Source organism: Diadema antillarum, unplaced genomic scaffold, assembly GCF_040938485.1.
Source record: "Diadema antillarum isolate AM-2024a unplaced genomic scaffold, OU_Dant_1.0 seq00001004_RagTag, whole genome shotgun sequence".
Lineage (NCBI taxonomy): Eukaryota > Metazoa > Echinodermata > Echinoidea > Diadematoida > Diadematidae > Diadema > Diadema antillarum.
In genome coordinates, this window is record NW_027271842.1 from 641,144 (window position 1) to 666,855 (window position 25,712).

General features: G+C 39.6%; 1 protein-coding gene across 1 annotated transcript; it reads right to left on the bottom strand.

Moving 5' to 3' along the window:
• Window positions 1–5,927: 5,927 nt before the first annotated feature.
• On the bottom strand, window positions 5,928–17,612 carry LOC139742548 (metabotropic glutamate receptor 2-like). Its single transcript, XM_071653080.1, has 4 exons — window positions 16,826–17,612; window positions 14,006–14,246; window positions 7,464–8,614; window positions 5,928–6,799 (listed from the first exon to the last, which is right to left on the bottom strand). Exons 1-4 carry the CDS (start codon window positions 17,576–17,578, stop codon window positions 6,164–6,166), a joined length of 2,781 nt encoding a protein of 926 aa, XP_071509181.1. The 5' UTR covers window positions 17,579–17,612; the 3' UTR covers window positions 5,928–6,163.
• Between the last annotated feature and the right edge of the window lie 8,100 nt (window positions 17,613–25,712).

The window sequence follows — 25,712 nt, forward strand, 5'->3', positions numbered from 1 at the left end:
TTTAATGACTGTTCAGCAATTTATTAAACGAGTGCTCAACGGTACACTATTGTTTTTCAATAACTTTAAATCGCATTATATACCAATCTGTTAACGCAGGCTATGATTATTAAATTGGGCGATTCTTTTTTTTCTCCCCATACAATTGCGGAGGTATCAGAGAAATATCGTTGAAAAAGGAGTTAGTTAATTTGTTAGTTTGTTTGTTTGTTTGTTTCATTTCCATCTTAGAAGATGGCTGGATAGCCCATATTCGGCTGTAATAGCCGATCTTCCATGGAGTCCAGTTGGATATAAGGCGGGACACCGAGTTAAACATCCTGCTCTTTGCGATTAATGAAGCGGGATCTTATACGTGCATGTGTATGAGTTGTGCATAAGTCTCTCACACACAGGCCCTTCATTTTATGTCCTATATCCGAGGGATAGTGCTTTACCTCTTTCTACAGGGGACGGTATGATTACTACACACAACATTACTCAAGTGGGACTCGGGAATCGAACCCGGGTCCTTAAGATCTCGAGGCGCTATCGACTGAACTAACTATACCGACTGGCCTAACTCACCGCCAAAGAGCCCTCAATGAAGGGGTGAAGAACCCTCAATGAATACTTTACTACCGAAAATTATACTAATCATAGAAAAATTATTGAGATTACCAATAAAGTGCTAATGAGAGGACCGGTGGTAATGGTTGTGACCACAGTGAGTGTTGGATGATTCTAGGAGATTTTCCGATTTTCCACACTGACAACTCGAAGACTGTCGATGGATAGGTTTCGATAACAGTATCGGTCGCTCAGAGGTGAGTGCTCTGGATCCTGTGGGACAGAGGGCTCTTGCAATGTCATTGGAAGACTGATTACGACATAGCGCCACCTATCGAAAGGCTCAAACTAATGGTCCGAGATTTTTACTGATACATGTACAAGTTAGTGTATAATGCACTTTCCGCGTGTCGCAAGGCTGTATCGAAATAACTCGTCGTCATGTTACCCTGAGCTTTGGTTTCGTCATTTATTTAAAGAAAAACCTTGTGCTATCTATTTTCTCATAATCATCACGTCGCTGCATGTACTTGTGTGGATATGTGTATGTTTCGAATATTGTAGCTTGATATTCTTTTTTTCTTTCTGGCCAGTGATATGTATTGTATTTGGTTGTTGTCGTGAAGTATACGAGTAATGAATTCAAGTAAATTCAGTCATATCGAGACCTCCCTTCCCTTACGTTTTCTTTTTTCTCTAAGATGCAGACATCAAAGCTGAAAAAAAAAAACCCAGATAAAATAAGGTTGCGCGATGGAAAGAGTTGAATAAATCCACACCTCTGTATGAATAAAAAAATGTATAATCAAAAATTGTATAATAATCATATGATATATATAATAATCATAATCATAAGTATGTCCTTCCTCTTGTCCTAACTGCAATGCAATATTTGAAAGACACACAAACAACTTCCAGACTTCTATTTAAAGAAAAAGGTTATGAAAATGACATTGTATTCTGAACTGACGTACATACATATTTCCTTCACCAATAGCCAGGTGTCCGCATCAAAACCCTTTATATATATATATATATATATATATATATATATATATATATATATATATACATATATATATATTGATATAATGATAATATTGATAATCTCTCCCTCCCGCTCTCTCTCCCTATGTCTGTCTGTCTGTCTGTCTGTCCGTCTCTCTCTCTCTCTCTCTCTCTCTTTCCCATCCCCTCTATTAGATAGACAAAAATACATCTAATCATAATACATATATGTTACAGAGCAATTGTGGCATCAAAAAGCAATTCTGACACCGTGCCCTGCATGCTCCGTGCAGTCACTGTATATTTTAGGATCCTTCGACAACATTGATTCCATCCGACACGAGTTCTCGCCTCATTTTTCCCGTTCTGTTGTTTAGAATTTTGATCAAAATATTTTAAAAAATCACATTAATTGATCTAGGGCCTACTCTATCTGATTTCGAGGTTCTAGTTAAAACTATGGGTCTTCGTGCTTGCAGTGGTACTACTTTTAAATCACCTCTACCCATAGTTTTTTACCTGAAACTCTCATAGCGAAGTATATCATTTTGTATATTATATTTTGGCTCAAATATTAATCCTCTAGTGATTGGTTGAAGGATCTTCACGTGATTATGTATTTTCAACTATATTTCAGAGTAGTGACCTGCTTGACACTTCATGGTACTCAGTATACACTATTTGGAAAATGACGTCACTGTTTATGACGACATTTTTCAAATAGTGCACTACTTGTGAAATGATATCACAAAACAATTCTGACGTCGCCGGCTGCTTCGTATGATCACCTTGTGAAATTAAAAAAAAAGAAGCAATTCTAACATCGCGCCCTGCTTCGTGGGGTCGCTGTAGGATACCTTCACAACTATCATGACTATATCGTATCCACCTCATGACTTCTCGCTTCGTATTTCCCCTTCTTGATCCTAAATATAAAACACATCTGTAGGCTCTGTCTTATTTCGAGTTTCTGGTTTACAATCGTGGGCCTCTGTGCCTCCAAAAGTACTATTCATTTCGGGACTGCGCCCCTCAGTGAAAAGTGTTATTTTGTATTATCTATCGAGTACTATCACCTCTGTTCATGATTTTAACCAGAAGCTCGTAAGGGATAAAGTATGATTATTGTTATGATTATTATGACGTATAAATCTGAATAGATTCGAAACATTTTTTTTTTTGGTGATTTTCTCTTTTCAGCCGTTTTATCTTAGTGCTGTACGTCGTTGTTCTGTTCTTGAGTCTGTCATGATTTTGTTCCTGTCAGGCAAACAGAAGTATGTGTAACAAACTTTCTTGCCTTGTACAAACTTCCTTGCCCTTTACAAAGGCATTCTACGTGTTTTTAGCAATAAAGAAGAACAATATAGAAACCAGATTATGGGTAAGCACCCCCAAAGATTTACTATACCCTATAAAGTTCTTATTCCTCCTGTCCATATTTTGCCTCCTTGATGGAGGTATTTTATGACAATTAAGAATAAAGTGCTCGCACTTTTTATTCTATACCACGTATGATCAGTTGATGATATTCAATTAAAAGATATGCAAGAGCACGAGACTGGTAGAGGGTTTTTTTAAGTTACACTTACACACACACACACACACACACACACACAATCAATTAATACACTGTGCAAGAGAGTAACGGAAAGAAATTTAGAAAACTGAAATAGAGGGACCCGTTGCATAAAAGTTACTATTATGGTAATTTTGCCATCCAATGGTAACTACCGTGGCAGCAATACTCAACAGCCAATAAAAATCAAGAATTCCATGGAAGTTACCATTGGATGGCAAAGTTACCATAATAGTAACTTTTATGCAACGGACCCTAGGTCTTACCCATGGCGAAGTAGTAGTAGGCCTATCATAGTAGATTTCTTTTAGTATTAGTATTGTATCAATACAAGTATGAGTTTGGGTACGAGTATGAGTACGAGTTATGTGTATAATATGTGTATGAGTACGAGTTATGTTTATATATATGAGTATGAAGTGTTAGTATTAGCGCTTGTATATCAATATTAGTTTAGTTTTATGTATTTGTATTAGTATTTGTATGGAGTATTTTGTATTTGTATTATTTGTATTTTCATTTGCATTAGTTTTAGTTTAGTAGTATAATAGTAGTATAGAGTAGTGTTATCAGTAATGGTGACAATAGTGATAGTAATGGTAGAATTAGAAATATAGACCAGTTTGCGATTGGCGAAATGGTAGAAATGACCCCGAATTTTTAAACATCGAAACAAAACAGTTGTGCCAACTTTCTGTAGATATCGATGGATATCACCCACGTTAATATACACAATCTGACATGCCTATATTAACAAGCTCCCTTGAATGTTCGGAATGATCTGTCACTGCTGTCACTTTGTTTGTTTGTTTGTTTATTTGTTTTTCATATGAACTGTTCTACTCATGCGCACGATAAAAAATGTACTGGTTTATTGATAGCAGAAGTGTTAGTAGAAGTCGTAGAAGAAATAAAAAAGGAAAAACTACAAGAGCATGGACACCATCACTTCCACTACAGAATAGTAACATGACAGGAAAAGAGAACAAAACCTAAACAGCAGCTGCAATATGAACGAAACAGACAAAACACAAAATTTAGCCTTCTTTTCTTTTATAAATGTTGCATTTTCACAAGAACATGTATAGGCATTGTCACTCAAATTGCTTAATACAATGATGATGATTGAAATCAGACCTATATGAAATTATGCCCTACGTGTATATAAACTGCGGATATACGATAGCAGTCATTGCGAAGCGGTAAGTCAGTAATGAGCGTTAAAGTGTAGCTGTGATAAAGATGAATTGTTGCAGTTAACATTATTCAAGTGTTAATTGTAAACATGTTTATCAGTGCGATGAGACCCTATACTAGTAATTGTCATTGAACATGACTATATTGCACAAATACATGTATTACAAACTAGTGACGAAAAACAAATGATATATAAAATAGCTATTACGGAATGCGTATGTAGGGCAAGTTTGTATACGTACTGCGTACATCAATGAACAATTATATATTTTCCTCATGTGGTGATAATGAGTAGCGATATCAAATGGAAACCAAACTCGTATAGAGATTGACGAGAGAGATATATAAAATCGATGAAACAATGATCAAGGTCTCACACCTGTAAATAATCACACAAGGCGTAATCACGTGGTCAAAATAAAATTCGACTATAATACATGAAACTAACCTGTCTCACTTCAATCCTGAAAATTGATATACAAAATTGTAACAATATCGGGGTTTTATGTTGTTTTGGGGTTCGTTAATGTGTTTTTCTTTTGCTCAGGTTTGTTATTATTTTCGCTCAAAGGTCCTTCAAGAAGAATACGGTTTCATCAAGAAAGAAAAAAAAAAAGAAGAAAATGTCTGCGTTTTCTGCATGCCGAAACAACTGTAGTCCCCTCAAGGAAAGAGAAAAACGTATCACGCGTCAGCACGGGAATTGAATTGAAAAATGGGATGCATTTTGTCAAAGAAATCAACCTCATCAACCATGATAACAACGGATCTTTTCTTAGCAATTTCTTTTATTAGCAGTCCCTTTTCTGTATGAAATTTGTCACATTCGTTTCAGTATCTCTTTTGAGGAAAAACTACTGGTAATGGAGCTTGGGAAAGTCCGTTTTGATTACAGTTCATATTGGAGTTTTGACTAGTGACGCTCACGTTGGGGGATTGATAATCGTCTAGGCTTCCGAATCCGAGGTCCTCATGTCTGCCATTGAATATTGAACTATCCGGGCTTAAAACAAGAAAAACAGAGAAATGATAACTTGAGCTTTTTTATCAGATTGTTGTTTGTATACACATGGGTGGGTGTGTTTATGATTAAGTGAATGTAAGGAAATTTATGTGTCATGGCGCTAGCTTTGGAAAGGTTTTTGCGTTTTACGTTGCATCTTTTATTACAGCTGTATAACTTTTTGCCGGCAAGCTATGCAATATGTAGTGTATATGATTATAAGATAAAAATTCGCAAGGGTGCCAGTTAAAAAACTTGAAAATTATCGAAGTTTCTCAGTAACCTTCTTTGAACGCGTGTGAGGTTAAGATATCATTTATGATACAAGCTAAAAAGATTAAACTTCGCATAGGTGTGACAAAGAAAACTTGATAATTAATTTTTCTAAGTTTCTCAATAACCTTCTTTGAACGCGTATGAAATCAAGATGTCATCTATAATACAAGCTATTAATTTTTATTGTCCTAATGCAGGCCTCGACACTAACATTTTTCTCTAAAGTTTTGAAATCTGAAATTTTGGTGGCCTGAAATAAAACCAAGATCACAAGCTATACTTCAAATATTAGTTGCCCGATTGGGCCACCAAAAGATAACGGCTTTCAAAATTTCGTGGCCTGACATCAATTTTTAGTGGCCCCGGGCCGCCGGGCCACCGCTAATGTCGAGTCCTAACTAATGTTATAGTACACCAATGGCCGCAGGTTCTATAGATCCCTTTACATGGCTTCGTCTAGACACGGTATCAGTCAATGTCTATGTGAAAGCCCTTGATACTTTGGATATTCAAGCTTTCAAATTCATAAGCAGAGAGTATTTTATCTCTATTTAAAGTCTGGTACTCTCTGTTTGTAAATTGTCGCTGCTCGTTCCGTTTGCCTCAGGGCGTATATCGCTGAACGTGACTTCCTTGGACGCCTTCGATTTGCCCTTAGGCCTTTGCAGAAGGTTCGTCGTACTTGAGCCCACCCGGATGTCTGTACTGCTCGTCGTCCGGGTGCGGGCGCGTTCCTTGTACGCCGATGTCGCGGTCCCTGCCAAGGCGCTACTCACCATGGACGGGACGGCGGGCGTGACGTGGATGACGGCGTAGAGCTTGATGATGAAGACGCAGACGAGGACGAGCATTGAGTTGACGCCCGCCAGGATGGCAGCGTAGAGAAAGCCCTCAAAGGCACGACTCGCCGTGATGTAGGGCACGCAAAAGGCGGCGATCAGGATGCAGCTTCCGAAGGAGGAGAAGGTGATAAAGCGAGTCTCGTGGTAGTTGTCCGGAAGGTGGCGGGCCAGGATGCTGAAAATGCAGCAGAGCAGCAGGAAGGAGAAGTTGTAGAGGATGGTGGTCAGTGGCTCCGCCCAAAAGACGTCGCAAGCCATCTGGATGACGAGATCGTCGTTGACCGTGAAGGGATAGGGAACGATGGCTGTAGGCTTCATGTACAACCATACCGTTGATATCCCGGCCTACAGATAAAGACGAATATATTGCATTTGTATCAGTCAAATATTATGCTAGGCTTAGCAAGTTGCACAGTCATATCATAATGTTGTTCTCTAATACGAAACGATTCCCAGGTAATAATGATGATAACATAGTCTTCTTTATCTTCGGTAGCCTCTTCAATTTGACACTGTTCTATAACAGAGGGCCCTATGATTACTACCCTAGCGTTGCCAAATAATCATCTTTACCCCTGGGTCGCGAGGGACATGGTGGGTAAAAAATCTTGTCCAAGGATGTAAGCATTGAACTGGATTCGAACCCAGGTCCTCCGAATGAGAGTCAGAAGTCTTACGCACTATGCCACAGTCCCCCACTAATGATAACAAACAACCAATGATTTAATGACGATAATGGCACAGCAGCACAATGATGAAATGATACTGATCTTATACATTTGCATGGTGCATCCAAATGTCTTTAATATGACGTCATCAGGTAGCAGGATTATATGCATCGACTAGTAAAATAAACGAAACATAAAAACTAGCCTGTTCACAGGGAGCACAACCTTTTTTTTAATTAATGGCTCGAGCAATTAATAAAAATGAAAACGTATGAGTAAGTATCTAGAGTTTGCGTGAAAGTTATTCAATATAACATGGATGGGAAACGAGCGGCACTTACCTGTCCAAGGACGCCAAAGGCGAAGAGAGTAAGCTGGCTTGGGAGGCTCAGTAAGTGAGCCTCTTCTTGCGAGTCGGTCGCTTTGGCCTTCTTGAAGATGCGGAAGAGGCGCACACTCTTGATAGCAAGGGGGACGTAGATCACTGTGTAACTCAGAGAAGTTGCTAGTCTGTTGAAGGTGCAAACAGGTGCCAGTGGCGGGAAGATCACCGTCAAACCGACAGCGAAAGCGAGGAAGATGCCCACGAGGATGATGAAGAGGAGTACGGGCTCGGAGCGTTGGATGAGGGCATCTTTGATGTTGACGACGAGGAGGATCAAGACAACACAGGCGATGAGGCAACCAAGCGCGGAGACACCGACGAGGCAGGGTCCGAGCCAGCTGTAATACAGAAGCGGGACGAGCTCCACCTGTTGGCACATGGTGTAGCCGCTGGCCGGATCGGGAAGGGAATCTGCAGGACACGGTTTACATTCGGTGAGGTTGGCTACAACCTCGTCGCGCTCGCACTGCTGGCAATTCCAGCAGCAGATGGCTGTATCCTGCACGTGGACCCTAGCGTACTTCGGCGGGCACTCCTCGCTGCAGAACGACGTGGGTGGTTCAGTGGTGTTCCATCCTGCGTCCGTGTAGAACAGAATATCCGCACCATCCAACACCAGGCGTTTCCCTTCCTCGCGGGTTTCCCGCCACGAGCCCACGTAGACCGCCTTCAGGTCCCCAGTAGCCGTCATTTGGTAGTTCTCTATGGCGTATCTACCTTCCCCGTTACCGTCTGCGGTAAAGCTGAAGTTACCGTTTGCAAGGCTCTCAAAAGACGTCTCCTTCAGGTAAGACAAAAGGCGAGTCCCATTTTGACTCCGGGTCACCAAACAGTATTTCCTGCTCTCTTCGCTAAAGTCATCGCATTCTTCCCTCATCAGAGTGTCCATGGCGTGGGCGAAGGCGTACACCGCGTCCATAACCAGCGTTTCCTGGCTCGGAGTCTGGACCACTGGTTCACGGCAAGGCAAGTCCTCTAACGCGCACGGGATGTATCTCCCGAAGAACTCGGGCGCCCAGGGGTTGTCTGTATTGTCCGGAACAAGCTGGACGAATTCTTCCTCAAACGCCTCAAGAGTTTCTGAGAAGGGTACCGTGGCCAACATTCCTGTACAGAACAAAGCCAAACACAATCTAATTATAGAAAGCATCATCAACAAGTTTTTTCTTTCTCTTTAAGCCGTGCATATTTTTTTTTAATACCGAAAGACGCGCTGTACTTTGTCTTCTCTGAACATGATATACACGTATGTTTGTATGTCTGCTGCTGTAAATGTAGGCATCGTTGTATTCATGCAGAATGTACTGATGTTTATAAGTAGGCCAAGCATGACAGAGTAAGTATTATTTACTCCATCATTCAATTACCGTCAAAATAATTGGAATCAGAATTACAATTTTTATTGTTTTGGTGATGCACATCATAAGAAGGATTGTGATTATGATTGTCATGGTTGTCGACGATGGAATCGGTGCCGATCGGAAAACTCGTCTAAAACTTTCCCTTTTTGCCAAAGCTATAAAATAGCATGGCAAAGTTTTTGCCCGGTACATCTATCGATATCAGCTCCCCTCATACAGGTCAACAGTACTTGATTTTGCGATGGTTGTGCGCTCACTGCACCAACTTCATCCATCTCCTATACCACATGAAATCCCCGAATCCCTAGAGTGTCGGAATGGGTCCCGTGGGCAATAGGCTAAGAGGGAGGGTATCATACCTGCAGAAAGAGAGCAATATCATGTCATCAACGAATATGTCATGACAAGCATACTGATGAATTGCAACAGTTGTCTAACAGTTACGGCGCCATCAGGTTGCCATCCGAGCATAAGCTTTTCTGTAGATAATCGGCTGCTATAGACTACTGTTCAGAGATGTGAGAAACACGTCTGCTGAAATTAGGGGGGGGGGGGGGGGACAACCAAAATTTCCCGCTGGTCCAAAGGAGTTTATAACGACGATAAAAAGTGACAAGGGCTTCGATCAAATCCTTGCTATTCTTCAAAATCATAAATCTCGGTAAATAGATAGTTTTGTCTTCGCACATTCTTGTTGTTTTGAATAATTCATCTCATCTCGTTTGTATCATAAAACGGCAAGTATTACATTTGAAAAACAAAGTGAGTATTTTCACATATAAAAAACGACATCTCCGCCATTACAAGTAGCGTGCAACCAATTTCCTTCACAAGTAAAGGTATCGATGGAGCCCTTAACTCCTTGAGAAATGTGTCCACGGGGAAATAAAGATTCTACTCCGTTTCACTTCAAATTGTGCAGCGTCCTGCATAGGTAATCAGCCAAGCTCTTGATATATTGAATCTTTTTTCATCCATCGTTTCTATCCTCTCTTTCTGATTTGTCTTCTTCTAAATAAATGCACCTGTGAGTGTATTCAGCTCCATGCGACCAAGTAAGCCCCCCCCCCCTCCTCCCCCCCCCCCCCCCCCCCCCCCCCCCCGTATACTGGCGCTCCCAAAATGCACATAAAGATCACCCGAGGCCATAATTGAAAGGGATCGCTGAATTATCACACCTCAGTATTCCCCACATGATACCACGCGGAGCTGAAACCCACTGGCATATCGGCAGGTATAATGAAAGATGAGAGCTGATCATCTGGCGATACTTTCGAACGAGCGCACTCAAAGTTAATTTCGGCTGGCCACGCGGTGTGACATCTGTATAATATATGTTATTGTATTAATTTTTCTGCCTCCCTCCGCTCTCCCTCTCTTTCTTTCTTTCTTTCTTTTTGTATTTGACAGATTGAAAGGACAAGCTGATTATTGCTTTGACTCAGAAATGAACGCGGGCGCTGAAAATCAATTTCATTCGATTAACTCAAATAGGCCGATGCAACGGGTGGCGGTTGCGAGATGATCACCGGGAAAAATGAATCAAAATCCCAATTGAATAAGAAGGTCAACTTTCATTTTGGCTCTAACGAGTTTCTGTCGCATTGATTAAAAAAGAATAACGCAAAAGGGCCTACACATACACACAGATACACACAATTGTACAAACACATAAAATCACACGCACGTTGGCGAGAAAGAAAAAAAACACACCAAATGCCAAATTTTATCATACCTAATCACCTAGGTCAGGAATGGACGTAAGTGAATAAAACAACGACTGGTACGCAGAGAGGAGGGAATTCGATAGTCTGCCAAATAGGAAAAGAAAAGCAGAATGTTTTTTTCTGTTTCCATCAAACAAAAGGCATTGTAACGAAACGAATGCGATGGAACTGTGTCAATAGAGTCACTCGCCATTACGAAAATTTGGCGCCCGCAAAGCGCAAAAGCGCTGTGCGCACAGAGAATGAAATTTTCTTTGCTTAATTTCATTTTGTGCTCATTCTCTGACCACATGATTAAGTGATTATAATCCGGTTGCTATGACAACTCTGCTCCACCGTGAACTACAACAAAAACATTTTTATTATCATTATTATACGACAGCTTGTTGTATACATGCGAGCCACACAACTATATATATAGCATTACCGTTTTGAATAAATTGTAGCCTTTATGATATACGTATATAATTGTGAGACAAGGAATTTAAAAAAAATCGGATGATTTGGAGGTTAACCTGTTAGTAGATTTATTTTCAAAGCTCGCAAGTTTTCCATTACATTATTATGTATGTTTGTGTGTGTTTACAAAAGCGTGTGTGTGTGTGTGTGTGTGTGTGCTTGCTTGTCCATGAAGAGACAATCTTGTTGTGATTGTATCAATATCCTGCGATACAACAATTTCACCTTCTTTCCCGGGTGATGATTAAATTTTGATGATTATTACTGGTTGAGTCACGTTTTGTAGCAGCAGGTCGAGAAACTGCTCCGTTGTCTTGATTAATGGGTGGCTATACGATTGTTGCAAGATATCGTATCGGTTTTAGATTTACTTTCAGTTTCAGTTTATTTAACACCAAGCATTAAAAATAATGATTAACGATATTTCTGTATTGTATCTGATCTTGTACCTTCTTGTTTTGGTGTATGTTCTGTATATCATACTGAACATACACTAAAACAAGATGGTACAAGATAGGATGAGATACAAATACAGAAAGTTCATAAATCTTACAATGATTTACACCTAGAACATTCACAGACCTACGTATATAATCTTCCAAAAGAAATTGTTTATATTCAATTTTGAAATTATTTATGAATTTTGACGTTTTGATTTCTCTGTAGGAATAAAATACCATGTACAGTATAAGGACCTTGATGATTTTATATAACCGAATTTTTCAAAAAGATATATACAAATATGATATAGATGATAGTTTCCAGAATTTCAAGTTCCGTAATAATTCTTTTTTTTTTCGGTTCAGCAAAAATTGTCTAAAAGGGATTCTGGAAGTAACTTTTGGTAACGTAAATACATAATATACCCAACTGTAAAAGATAGATATCATAAGATTGCAGCGTTTTATGCAAACGAAAAACTGGTTATTACAAAAGCAATCTGAATAGCCTACAACGTGTTGGACTTAATAATGTTTTGTGTGTTGGTAGTCTGTTTTTAGAAATTGGTGTTCCTTTCAACATCAACACTATCAAGTGTCTGCAATTGCGCGCTGCACTATCACAGCCATACTATTTGTCCGTCCGTGACGTATTCATGTCTATTATAAATGTGAAACACGTGCTCTCGTTTTGTGATCTTGTACTCCTTTTTATTCTTTCTTTACACTTAGTCTTTTGCTTCCCTTCCTTGGTTTCTAACGTCTATACCCTCCCTGTGATTCCACAGATCTTTCACCTGCGTTTTCACTGTCATGTTCATGATTAAATAAAAAAAAAACCAACACAACACTTGGATGCGTGCGTTTGGCAGTGTTTACTACATCGCACAGCCGAGTAATGCATCCTGAAGCGAAAGTACTGCAAAGAAAAATGTACCTTAATATGACGAGGAACATAAAAGTAACACAGAGAGCGAAGAGAGACGGGGGGGGGGGGGGGGCGAGAGAAGTAAAACGTAACTGAACTCTATGTGTACAAGGGATGTGTTCACCCTCGACATAATAATGTTCCCTCAAGTGATGTGCATCATTTCTATACTTCCGTTGGCCATCATTCTGATATTATTGACAGATGATTTAAACATTAAAAAAAAATAATTTGACAGGGATTCTTTATTTTCTGGGGGTTTTTTCCCTTCTATGTTTTCTTCTATTTCAATTGCTCATTAGCTTTGCAACACTTCTTGGTATTTCCATATAGACATTGTCTATAAAATAAACCCGTGATATCTCGATATGTCTATAAACCCGTGATATCTCTTACTTGCTCATGGCATGCTTATCTTATTTGGAAGCCTTTCTTTACCAGCACAATACATATACACAATTCACATTCATTGAATTATTTGTAAATGCAGTAATACAAAATTACTGATTGATTCTTGTGTACATGAGTTTCCTCTCAAGAAGCTGAAGGATTGCATAGATCTCAGTTGTATCTCAACACGTCGAGGCCATAAGACAGTGCTCCCTTCGACGCAGTTTCAAAGACAAACGCAAGCAACATCCCCTTACACACACACACACACACACACACACACACACACACACACACACACACACAAACACACAAACACACACACACACACACACACACATACACACATTTACTTGATTTTTTTTCTCTCTTTCTAGCAAGAAGCGCCTTTCGTGACCCTCTGTAATCAATATCATTCCTTGTGTGTGTTTTTCCCGACATTGATGAGTATGTTCTGCATATTGAAGAGTATAATGTATATCAAGGTGATGAGAGGCGGCAAGTGTTTGATGAGAATCTGAGGCAGCAGCGCGGGGTAAACAGACACTCGTGAGAATGCAAACGGCATCGAAATTTGTAGACCTGTATACTTATGTGTGCGAGCGAAAGGGACTCCGAGAGAGAAAGGGAGGGAGATTATAAAGGCACTGGATGGATTGTTTTTGAAGGGAATGAAAGTGGTAACTCACTCTTACACCTTGCATATTACTGTCATTTATATGGACAGCCGATGCAGCTTCGTCAGTAGGCCTAAATACCTATCTATAACACATTATGCATAATATGCATTGCCTCTTTGAGAGTGTGTGAATTAGAAATGGTCGAACGTGGAGAAGAGTAAAAGTTTTAATGGAGAGAGAATGAAACAGTCAAAATAATCTGAGAAGTTTCTCATATATAAAATTTTGAGAACAAGCCGCATATTCATGTAATTTATAGGCAAACACGTGCGAGATGTTGGTGTGTTTGATAAGGCCCTATTACGCGTTCTTCAGCAGTGTTATGGTATGACTGAAATTGTCGTTTCCTTATTTCCGCAAGGAGATTGAAAAGGAATATTTTACTGATTTCGATGTGCACTGTGTTTTTCCATGCAATGCAAGCATCATAATTATTATTTAAATGACTCTCCAAATGCAGGTAACACGCGAAGCTTATAAGAATTGTTTCCTATATAAACTCTAGGATTTTACCGACTGCTGCCGTCTCCAGATTCAGCGCCTGAAACATCTCGGCTCCGATGTTGCCTACGGCGTCGCTGACGACCCAGGTGAACGCGCTGGTGATCGGGCCCCTCAGCGACGCCTCGAAGATTTTCCTGGCGCCCTGAGCGTGGGTGAAAAGGACGACGACCTTCGCTCGGTGATACTGATCCGACAGCAGCTGCAGGTAGATTTCATCGTACACGGCTGCGTCGGCGTCTTCGTCGAGTGCCTGTGATGACGACAAGATTAAAGTCGGGATCTATGATCACCATTTCAGTGATATCACGATAACAGATTATAGACAAAGAACGACAAAATCGGCTAAACTCATGGTTTCTTGCATAGATGCTCTTGTCTATTTTCAAGAGATGTTTTCATTTAAAGCATTTTAAAAAATCATTTTAATCATTTAAAACAACAACAGAATAGTAAAATCAAGTAAATAGAACAGTAAGAGTTTCATAAAAAACAGAAAAATTAAAGAAGTTGAAGATTACTTCATAAAACGTGACTATCTTGCTCACAATCACAAATGCAACTTGATGTCGTGATGACATAATTCCTGCCCTCTGTTATGAATGTCAATTATAGTATAATTATGGATTGGGGATCTTCTTCAATTCAATTTGATTATCCTTCAAGCCTTCAAGTCATATATGCACCCGTAGACCAAAACCTTGACCCGCTGTTTGCAATATTTTGAAATCTAAAAGACTTTGCTCAGAACTCGACACGTTGATGTAGGCAATAGCTTAAGTGGCATCATATTACATGTCATGAGATTCTACAGATTATGGAATGTTTTTTATATCGAAATAATTATGAACTATGAGAAAAATTAAAACCCAACAACAATTTGATTACATTATTGCATGTACGTGATTCGCCAGGGTAATGAAAGTCGAATACATTTCAACAAAAAGAGGTATGGTGCACACTTTTGATGAAATGTTACATTTTTGTTTCTATCAAAAAGTAAGTAAAAATAATAAAGACTATTAGGCCTTTAGCAGGGGAGCGTGAAGGGGACGTTGTGGGAGGGGGTATCGTGGAAGGTGGATACCACTCCCAGACGAGCGAGTGTTTTTTTTTTTAATGATATGATCTGGTACACATTTTTGGTGTTACGTTTGGAAAGTCGTCCATCCTCGAAGATTAACAGGCTTTGCGCATGCTCAAGAGTCTGTCACATCTTTCCGCGCAAGCTTTGCTTGTGACATGCGGGGGACAACATTTTTGCTACCCGGAGGTCCTCGCAGATGGCCTGCACCTGACAGTACCTAGCACGTATAGCCAAGTTTTGAGCATGCTCAAAACTTGTTCTGGGTGAGTCGGGGGGGGGGGGTTGTCAGCGTAGGAAAATGCAACATCCCCCTCATGTGGGAGGGGGCAACCCCCTCTCACCCCCCCCCCCCCGCTCCCTGTTTCCCAAGTTTTGCCGCTTCCTCTATCATTAAAACAGATTGACGCCCCTGGGGTTTTAATTGACTTAATTGAAGAAAAAAAAACAGAGAGAGAGAGAGAAATCCGATAGATATAAGGAAATATCTGCTACATTATTGCAAACACGGAAATAATTATTCACATTACCATTTCGTTTATTCTATTTCATGTTAGGGCGTGTTTATCTAAAGATTTTCTGAGGCAGAATCACCATCCTAAACGCGTTTGAGGCATTTTCCGAAATTAGATAAATTTAAAGTCAGTGCAGCAGAAGCAAAATGTATCACTTGAAATTATTATTGGAAATCCCAATACGGATAACAAAAGCAATGTGAGGAGATCAAACATTTGCATGGCAATACAGCCTCTAAATTGTTGAACAGCTTACCCTATATGTATATAGAAACAAGAAAATGAATATCCTTAAGCATTTCAATCAATCGCAGCTCAAGACATATATCTTAGTTTGTTTGTTTGTTTGTTTGTTTGTTTGTTTGTTTGTTCGTTCGTCCATCAGAGAAGATGGCTGAATAGCCCATCTGCACGAGCTGGCCTTCCATGGGCGATGGGGTCCAGTTTTATGTGAGGCGAGATCACTTCACCGGGCTATATGCACCCTGTTTTTGTTGTTGCTGTTGTTGTTTTGGTTTTAATGGCGTGTATCACTCAGAATTGAGTATTTACGCCACAAACTTGCACCCTTGTCTGTAGCCTTATGTCAAGTCACAAGACGGAAAATAAAGCTTGGTAAATTGATACGTGATGACTACATGTATCAGTGAGCCGCAGCAATAGCACAGCTTTCATAAAAATGTAGAATATATATTTTAATATATTATTACTACTACTGATATTATTATTATTATTATTATTATTATTATTATTATTATTATCATTATTGTTATCGTTACTACTATTATTATCATTATCGTTATTATCATTATTATTATTACTATTACATAATTATATACTACATAGTTCAAAATAACAATATAATTCATATTTTTCTAGTCTTGGCGCTTTGATTAGAGGCAATCGTGTGGCTGTGCATTTTCATTTCATTACATTACATCCCACAGTATACTGAAGTACGTCTTTCTGAGTCCATTACGATAAAGTGGAAAGGAAAGACAAATAGAACTTGATGTTGGTGCGAATAACCCGGAAATGCAACAGTAATTCTATTCTAACATCTTTTTTTTAACTTCTCCTTTAAGATTTGACAGTCCTCCTCGCAAATTTTGCAATCCCCAGATAATGAAAACCATCCTTTACCTTCTCTTTTACCACCTGGGTTACGGTGACTTTTAAAGACTAACCAACTTTCCAAGAGTTCAGCCAAGGCAACTAAAGACTATTTCTCACCTCAAAATAGGCCGTGCATATCCCAGCCTGCTGCGTCTGCTCTCTGAACGAATCATAGGCACTCTGGCCGTACTCGTCGTCGGAGTAGAGAAAGGACACGTAGCTCCATCCGAAGTGGAGAATGATGTCGACGATGACGCTGACCTGGTGCCGATCTGGCGGCACGGTACGCAGGAAGTACGGGAAGGAGGCCTTGTTGCTCAGGGTGTCGCTGGTCGACAGGTAGCTGATTTGCGGCGTCTCGTACAGGCCCATCAATGTCGCCGCCTGCATGCTGGCCTCGCTTCGCTCCGCGCCAACCAGCCCGACCAAGGCCGTGCCCGAACAGCATGTCGACATCGTCTCCACGTCTTCGACGACTCCTGAGTATTTAGTCTCGCACTCTCCCGACGGTGTGACGATGGGATCGCTCTCCGCCACGTTCACGCACGAGCAGATTTCACCGCTGCGATCGGGGATGAAGTTCATCGACCGTCCCAGAGCTACGACATCGTAGAAACAAGTATCGTAGATCTCGAAACCGATGTTGACACCGGGCAGAAGAGTTTCATCCGCGTTGATGCGGTCGATGGCGTACGTCATCGCTTCGACCCGCTTCAGAGTCTGGAATTCTCGCAGGATGCGGCAGGCGTTGGCGTTCCTCGTCGTGTAGTGCAGGCCGAACAGGCCCCCGAGCACGACATCGCCGCTCCTGCGGTAGACGATTTCGGGTTGAGGACCCTCGCATCGCGAGAGGTACACCATGGTTGCCATGGCAACACAGGCAGTTATCGCCGGAAGACGATTCATCATGAACGGCTTGCAGATGACGCTGCAAATCCGGCGCAAACAAAAGGAATCAATGCGACACGGTATCAGTGGGCAAAGAGTAGACACATCACCACTCACAAAGACCCACTTCCCCACATCAGACAATCATTAGATGTGAATGATGATCGTTGCGGGATAAGGCAGAAACTCGCCTGAGAATCAGGAGTCAACTGATTTCATGTCAGCGTGTGTTTAGACAGCAATGCCATCTCCACCGTAGCATGCATTTCTTTCAGATATTTTGAATTGATCTTCCTGTGAGAAACGAAATATAAAGACAGAGTGGAAGAAAAGTAAACGACAAGAAAGACATTGCTCACTGCCCTTTTGATTAGAGTCTCTTTACTCGATCACACCCACAGAAACGAGCAACCACACACACGCACACAGCATGAAATTAATGTACATAATGATAAATAATCTTGCTCTGCTTGCTATGCCATTAAGCATACTACATAAACGGCAACATGCCCATTTCGGTAGCCATGCTCGATGCGTTCTTCATGATTAATCTATTAGCGCGTGTATGTATATTCGCCATCCATAATCCGCAGCCAGATTGATTTCGATACGTAATACCACGCCTGACGTGTGAAGGTGACAAATCGAAAGGGCATTTTGCTAATTGTTTTCGCCGGGAGATTTTCATCTTCAGAGTGAAGTCTTCTACATGCAACGGCAGCGCTGGTCTTCCATCGATTGCACCAGAACAAATATTTGATTTAGAAAGATGGGCCAACACAGATCCATTTCATTCATCACTACTGTCTTCTGTTAAAGGGACGTCAGTGAATATATAATTACATTAAAAAACACAGTACTTTCTCTTGATAGTGTACAGATTGCCATACTTTCAAAATTTTATCTGCAACAACAGCAGCCACAAAAAACGAAAACAACAACTATTGAAGTGGTCTTTAAACTTGAATGCTATGGGGATAAACTTGGATATATCAGTGATGTGTTTTAACCGTTACTGTGCCGATGAGTTGAATATGCACAAATTTCACACACGCAAACGTATGGACAAAGAATTCAAGTGGCAAGCAGACGGTTAAAGTAATACCTCGTGTGTTTAGTGCTGATTAGTAGAGGCAGACATAGCGGTATGATTTCAGTTGAGGCTGAGTGCGAATTTCTTCATTAGGTATTTTCATGAAATCATCAATATCCTCACGAGAAATCGTACGAGATTTGACTTTAACGCAGCCAATTCCAGACCGCTTGTCTGACTGTATATCGCAATACGTATACCGCGTTTTCACCTATACAGCATTGTCACCAAGCGATTGCATCATAATAAAGAATGCGGTCTGAACAAACGATTATGTTATACCATAAATTGCACAGATTACATTCCGAAATGCATTATGCTCATAATTCAAGAAACATCTAATTTTTTAACTTGGCCTAAGAATAATTCGTCAGCACTCATTGGTTTGCTATATTGGATTGCTTGCAGAAGTTGCAGTTCTGGATCTTGCCGACGTGGAGCATATTATACAGTATATATGAGAAAGTATCAACACTCTAAAGAGTAGGCTATTCTCAAAACGTGAAAATTCAGATTGAAAGATTCATACATATAGGCCTATGTCTGTGTGTACATGTAGGCATGTATATGCATGTACGTATTCACTTATTAATCTATCCATTCATTCAATCACTCTTAATGGGGCGAACGGAAATGAACATGAGAAATGGTTGGTTGAACTGAAGAGAAATGATTTTGAATATGATAAAGAATATGGGACGTTCTACCTGATCATCATGTCATTTATATTGCGAGGCTACAAAACACACACACACAAACAAAAACAAAATGTCCGTCAAACATAATCACATAATACTGCAATATATTAGGGTTTGAGAGCAATCGAAAACCCAAATTCGTCAGAAAGGTGTACAAAGAAATGATGATTATTGATTTGCCAGACCAATACGTATCGAATGAAATGCGTCTTCAGTAAGACGTATAGCCGGGTTGTCTACACATAAGCCTATACATGTAAATGCTTACAGCGTTCGTGTTCTAATAGTGACAGACCACAAGTTTATGGTCGATGTGACGATTGAAGTGTGTACACACGTACCTTGCTCCACTATCAAACTGCTATTAAGTTATGGCATTTTTCTTTACAAGAAGCTGCGGGAATAATATCATATTTACTACACCTGTTAATTTTACGGAGGGTTGGTCATAAACAAATAAGTCTATAAACACTGATAAAGCATTTTGGAGAAACTTACCGTGTGTTTATGCTGTCGAATGCGATGACATTGCTCCCAAAGCTATTTACTTTTCTTTCCAGTGACAACTAACATATTGTGTAGCCTCAAGACGTAACTCATTCTAGCTGGTGTGCACGAAGCTCTGGTAAACCCGTGACTCAAGTTCTACGGGCCGAGTTACGATGGCACCTACATTCTTGGACTTTGGAGTGTGGCCCAGAAGGGGATAACGAATATGTAAACGTCTAATTTGTGTCGGCCTATAGTAATCCTCGAATTAACTTGTCCAAACATTGATGGGGTAATAATCGCCGTTCATAATGAAAAAGCTCCAAAGCTTGCCCGTATCATCGAAGACAGCCCGCCTGCCTCCGTCGCAGTTAGGGAAGCCAGTGCGCTCAAAAAATGATCCAGGTAGACTGCGATCACTTGATCTGCAATCGATATCATCCGTTCGAGCGACTGACTGTGATAGACAGGTGGATCGTCTGAGCGACAGCGAACCCACGGCGCACGAACTCTCGAAGACTCAAGAAGCGCAACGCAAGTCCTATTTCTGCTTGTAATACTCTCTCGTTATAATACCTCGATGGTTCGTAGCCATATAAATTCGACCAACTGCAACTACGAGTATTTTTCGCTCATAACTTACTTTGAACAGTGAACAGAGCTGTCAGCGGTGCGTGAAACCGACGTGCGACCCGTAAATTAGCGATGCTCCGTAGAGTAAACACATTAATGTATCGCCTGAATGGGCAAACATCGGCGCGCTGTCACGTTCTGACGCGCGCTGACAGCATTCCAACATCTCTCCTCATCGACCTCGCCTCCCGTTGGTAATCGTAGACGTATGTAGTCATAGTAATTTGGTGAATAGATGTTTGCCAATCGACGTCGCTCACTGAGTCAGTTGAAAAACTGCAGTAGTTGCGAACAACCTGTTCTTGGAGAAGGTTTGCGGTTGCTGTCGTTTTTAACCACAATATCTTTTTCTTTTCGTTATTACGAATCGGTTTTAGCCCTCCATTTACTAAATGAGAACTCAGTATAACATAGATACGCGGGTACATTGGAAAATCATTCTAATGTGCTGCTAAAAGTGTCATCATGAGCTCATTAAATCAAAAGTAAAATCGATTGTAAATTCCCTTACCACACAGGCTGCCATAGACTTATTATAGAAATCAACTATATAATCATTTACAACTCTTCATAAAACAGTGCCATCGTGAGTTATGGGGAATCATGGATTCATCAGTCATAGCTTTAAAAAGTAATAGAAATCAATACGTCTTCAGGAGGGTCACGTGAACAGTTAATTGAGCATTGTTCATTATTTAGCAGCGAAATCGGAGATATACACCTCAAATGTTGTCTCGAAAGAAATATGAAAAGGGAAGAATGTACTCGTAGATCAAACTTACAATTACATTGAAGCTATGATGCCTACGGCTTTTTGTAATAGAGATATTGTACCATGGGGCTACTACAATTTTCCTCGGTAGCCCATCAATGAAGGAGCATGGCTATGCGAATTCAAGAATAGCCGCTAAAGACGGTGGAGACTTAAGTTTTATACACCATACATTCACGATGATTTTACATATTCCTCATGTTCACTGGCCATTTTGTTTAAATCATTTTCAGAATTAGTATGCGGAACGTGCAACCATTCTACCCTGACGTCCACTGCCAACAATTCACTCATAGGTTTGGACTGTTGCAGCTTTACTCCAGTATCATGAACTCGTCACAAACTTCGATCACATGACTTTTACATGAATTACTTAAATGCTGTATTCATCCTTTCCCAGGATCTATAACCTTTCAAACGTAATAATAGTTTCAAGTAAGCGGCTGTACTTGACACTTAGAACTAAACACAGATGGCGCTACACTAAACGCCAAGCTTCCGAATCGCTGTATATTACGATCAGTGTTGTGAGTTCCTGGATTATGTGAAAATGGCGCGCTGGCTGGCATTCATCCGAATATGTACCCACAAGAAGATTTAAAAAAAAAAAAAAAAAAAAAAAAAAAAAACTTTAATATTTACACGACAGGACAGAAATAGGAAGTGTACATACATCATTGTAAGGATGGCTGGTTTTATGTAGCACCGTTTCAGATATCAATGAATTTTCCATGCAGTACATGATTTTATGGGCAGGTCATTGCCATTAGATTGGAATCTACAGGGCGTTATTACTCCTCTCTATGATGAGTTCTTCGTTCCTCTTACATATTCTCCCTCCCACCTCCCCCCCCCCTCTCTCTCTCTCTCTCTCTCTCTCTCTCTAATGATTATGCTGAACTCGAACTACACTGTCAATCACGTTCTCGGGTATTACAAGTTATTAATAATTGAGAAACTTTCTTCATGCGTAAACATTGTGTGGAGTCAACGAATGCTGTAAAAATACGAAGAGAAAGGTAAAAGGAAAATGGACAAGAACAATATTCAGTAAACGTTTGAGGCAAACCAGAAATATAGTGATTAGCGGTAAATACGAAAGGAATTTCTAAAGATAGTCTCTTATTTTTAAGTGCACACTCCCTTGACCTGCTGGTTATACAAATGGGATAGGCCTATTGATACAATTGCCATTTCCTTTCCTCCTGCAAGAGAAAAAAAAAAGATCTCTTCTAGAATCCTTGAAATGTGTATTTTCGTGATTTTTTGTTTGGTGCCATTTCTGTATGTTATCGTTTTACGACTGTGAAATCGGGAATTGTAAAGATCTCATCTATAGAGGGCGGCACACACACTTAACAAAAACTTGTAAAAAGAAATCGTTATTTCTGACAGGAAAGCTCTGTTTCATCAAAATTTCAGTCAGTGCAATCCTATTCATTCTGCAAACTCAGAATCCACATTCACTATGTTTCAAGAAAAAAGAATCTTCTTTTAAATGTTTGGTTGTCAAAATTACGTGTTGTAATGATTTTTTAGCACCACGTCGTTGGAAAGGCGCTACGTAATTACTGTCAACATATAAATGAATCAATCAATCGATTAAAATGATTGATTGGTCGAAAAAAAATTATTCGTGATGAAAGTGAAGATGATAAAAGAAAATCTAATTAAAATAATAATGAAAATAAAAGTAACTGTATCAATAATAGTATTAATAGCACTAGTAGTAGTAGTAGTAGTGTTAGTATAAGTAGTAGTAGTAATGATAGTAAATGAATATCAACGATAATATTGCATATATCATTATCATTATGAATATCATGACCCACTTTACTTATTACTGTTATTATCTTTAACCTATACGTACTACAAAAATATTTACTTAGCATGGCCATAATACTGTAAGTAAAATGTTTCACATTAATAGACGTGGATTCATTTAAATGTTTGGCACTGTATACGTTTGGTGTAGCCCGCAATCTCTTATATAGATGAACAATGAAGCAGAAAGATAACATGGGGCAGAACACTAAATATAAATGAACATGATATCAAAACATGTTGTCATAGAAACGCTTTGTGCTTATCATCCGGCAATAAAACTATCCTGTATGAAGTGGAGACAGGAAATGAAGGACATGTGTGTCGAAATCTCTCTTATCCCTCACCCCCACCCCCTTTCAAATGATAGAAGGAATGTTTGCCAAAGGAGCTGTTTAAAGGAGACATCTGGAGGGTTTTCAGACTTTTGCCTTTAAACATCTACGAACTGGTTATATTACACTGGGTACAGATTTACAGAAAAATATAGTGATTGGGATAAGGATACGAATGGGTTTTTTTTTTTTATTCATATAACAACTCACAGTAAACAAGAACCACGATAACTTCACATAGGAATGCATGGTGCCCATGCGATATAAGCAGAACAAAATAAGAAAGCATGCATAAATGTATAAATAAGTAGTATTGTAGTGGAAATAAATTGCTACATTAGCAGAATATTATGTGAGCCTCCTGATATGTCATCATCCTTGCTAAGTGTGATATATGTTTTTGGGTTTTTCACAGTATTGTTTGTCTACTGAAGGACCACAATCAATTCCACAAATCCATACATGGCACTATCAATTTATGTATTAGGCCTATATAATGTCAAATGATATAGACCGTCTCTAATGTCCCTTTAACGGGACGAATCGAGTTTCTTTCTTTCTTCTGTACCATGTTCTTAGAGACGCGTCCAAAATCAGTGCTCTATGTATACTTGTTGCCAACTGCGGATGCCATATCATTTCATCTTGCCTATAGATTTTCAGCAGCTCTTTCCAAAGATTTTGGTGAACGATGACTAAGCTAAACTCGAGATAACCTCCAAAACAAAGCTCCGCTCCAAAGTTGACCTTTCTTCTTGTTTGTATACGTGCTTGATTATCTCGAAAAGGATTGTACGCATTCTTATGAATTCATATTCTTAGGCTTTTAAGGCGAATGCAGTTATCAGAATTATTTCGAAAGTATTGCAGGCAGTGTGTCTCACGTTTGGAGAAATGTCTATAGACATTTCGTGACGTGTACATCACTGGTTAAAGGGAATGTATAGTATTGGTGGAGATGAGAATTGGGCTTTTAACTTTTTGTGAGATACCAAGAAAACACTTATGATATAGTACAGAGCATACAATTTTAAGAGGAATTCAAAGTTTATTTGATGAAAATTTGGTTTGGAATGACTGAAACATCCAAAAATAAAGTAAAACAAAGTGATCGTAATAAAGTGTGGGTCCCACACTTTATCAGAATTGCTCTCTTTTGGATATCTCAGCCATTTCAAAACCAATTTTCTTCAAATAAATGTTGAATTCCTCACAGAATTACATGCTCTGTCATATTTCATAAGAGATTTCTCATTATCTCACCAAAAATGTAAGAAACCTAAGATTAGGTCTCAATCAAAACTGTATGATCCCTTTAAAGGGATTGTATAGTATTGGTGGAGATGAGAATTGGGCTTTTAACTTTTTGTGAGATACCAAGAAACCACTTATGAAATAGTACAGAGCATGCCATTATAAGAAGAATTCAAAGTTTATTAGATGAAAATCGGTTTTGGAATCACTGAGACATCCAAAAACAAAGTAAAACAAAGCGATCCTAACAAAAGGTCGGTCCAGCATATTATTAGGAATGCTCTTTTTTGGATATCTCAGCCATCTTAAAACCGATTTTCATCAAATTAACGTTTGAATCCCTCTTGGAATTACATGCTCTTTCATATTTCGTGAGAAGTTTCTCATTATCTCACCAAAAATATTAGAAAACTTAATTTAGGTCTTAACCAAAACTATACGCTCCCTTTAGCACAAAAAGTAAGAGAAAGAGAGAGAGGGGGAGATGGACTGGTTGAGAAAGATAACAAGGAAACAAGAAAGAAAGAAAGATGAAACTAAAGAGTGGTGTTAAGCAAGAAATGAAAATTGAGAAGAGGAAGAAACAAAACAGGCAACCATTTCTCCCAAAAATAGACACCTTTCTTGGTCAAACAAACAATGAGTATTATTTTAAACTTTGCAAACCCTATAACCGGATAAAACTTTCAAAATACCTTCAACGCGAAAATAGTGTCGAAGTCAATAAGGTTTGCAGAAGAGGGCTACATGACCATTAAGAAATATACTAGTGTGACTCTCATCATATGTGAATGAAGAGATGATATAATCTAATTAAGTTTGGCTTTCGTTGCTGATTTGTGACAGTCATTTTGGTCGTGATATGAAGTAACTGCAAAAAAGGCGAGGATCAGGCCAACATGATGAGAAGGAACGTTTATACCGCTGCTCCCTGATAAGGGTACGCGGGGGAGGGAAAAAAGTAGTTCTGGAAGACGAAAGCGAGGGAAGATAGAATTCTGGGCGGGAAATACTAATC

Bases quoted from the DNA above. Each gene is read 5' to 3' on its own strand.
- LOC139742548 (XM_071653080.1), bottom strand. From the start codon at position 17,578: ATGGCAACCATGGTGTACCTCTCGCGATGCGAGGGTCCTCAACCCGAA. The intron at 8,615-14,005 runs GTAAAATCCTAG...TGTTCTGTACAG, and splicing joins TCTGGAGACGGCAGCAGTCG to GAATGTTGGCCACGGTACCC. The intron at 6,800-7,463 runs GTAAGTGCCGCT...CTTTATCTGTAG, and splicing joins CCTTTGGCGTCCTTGGACAG to GCCGGGATATCAACGGTATG.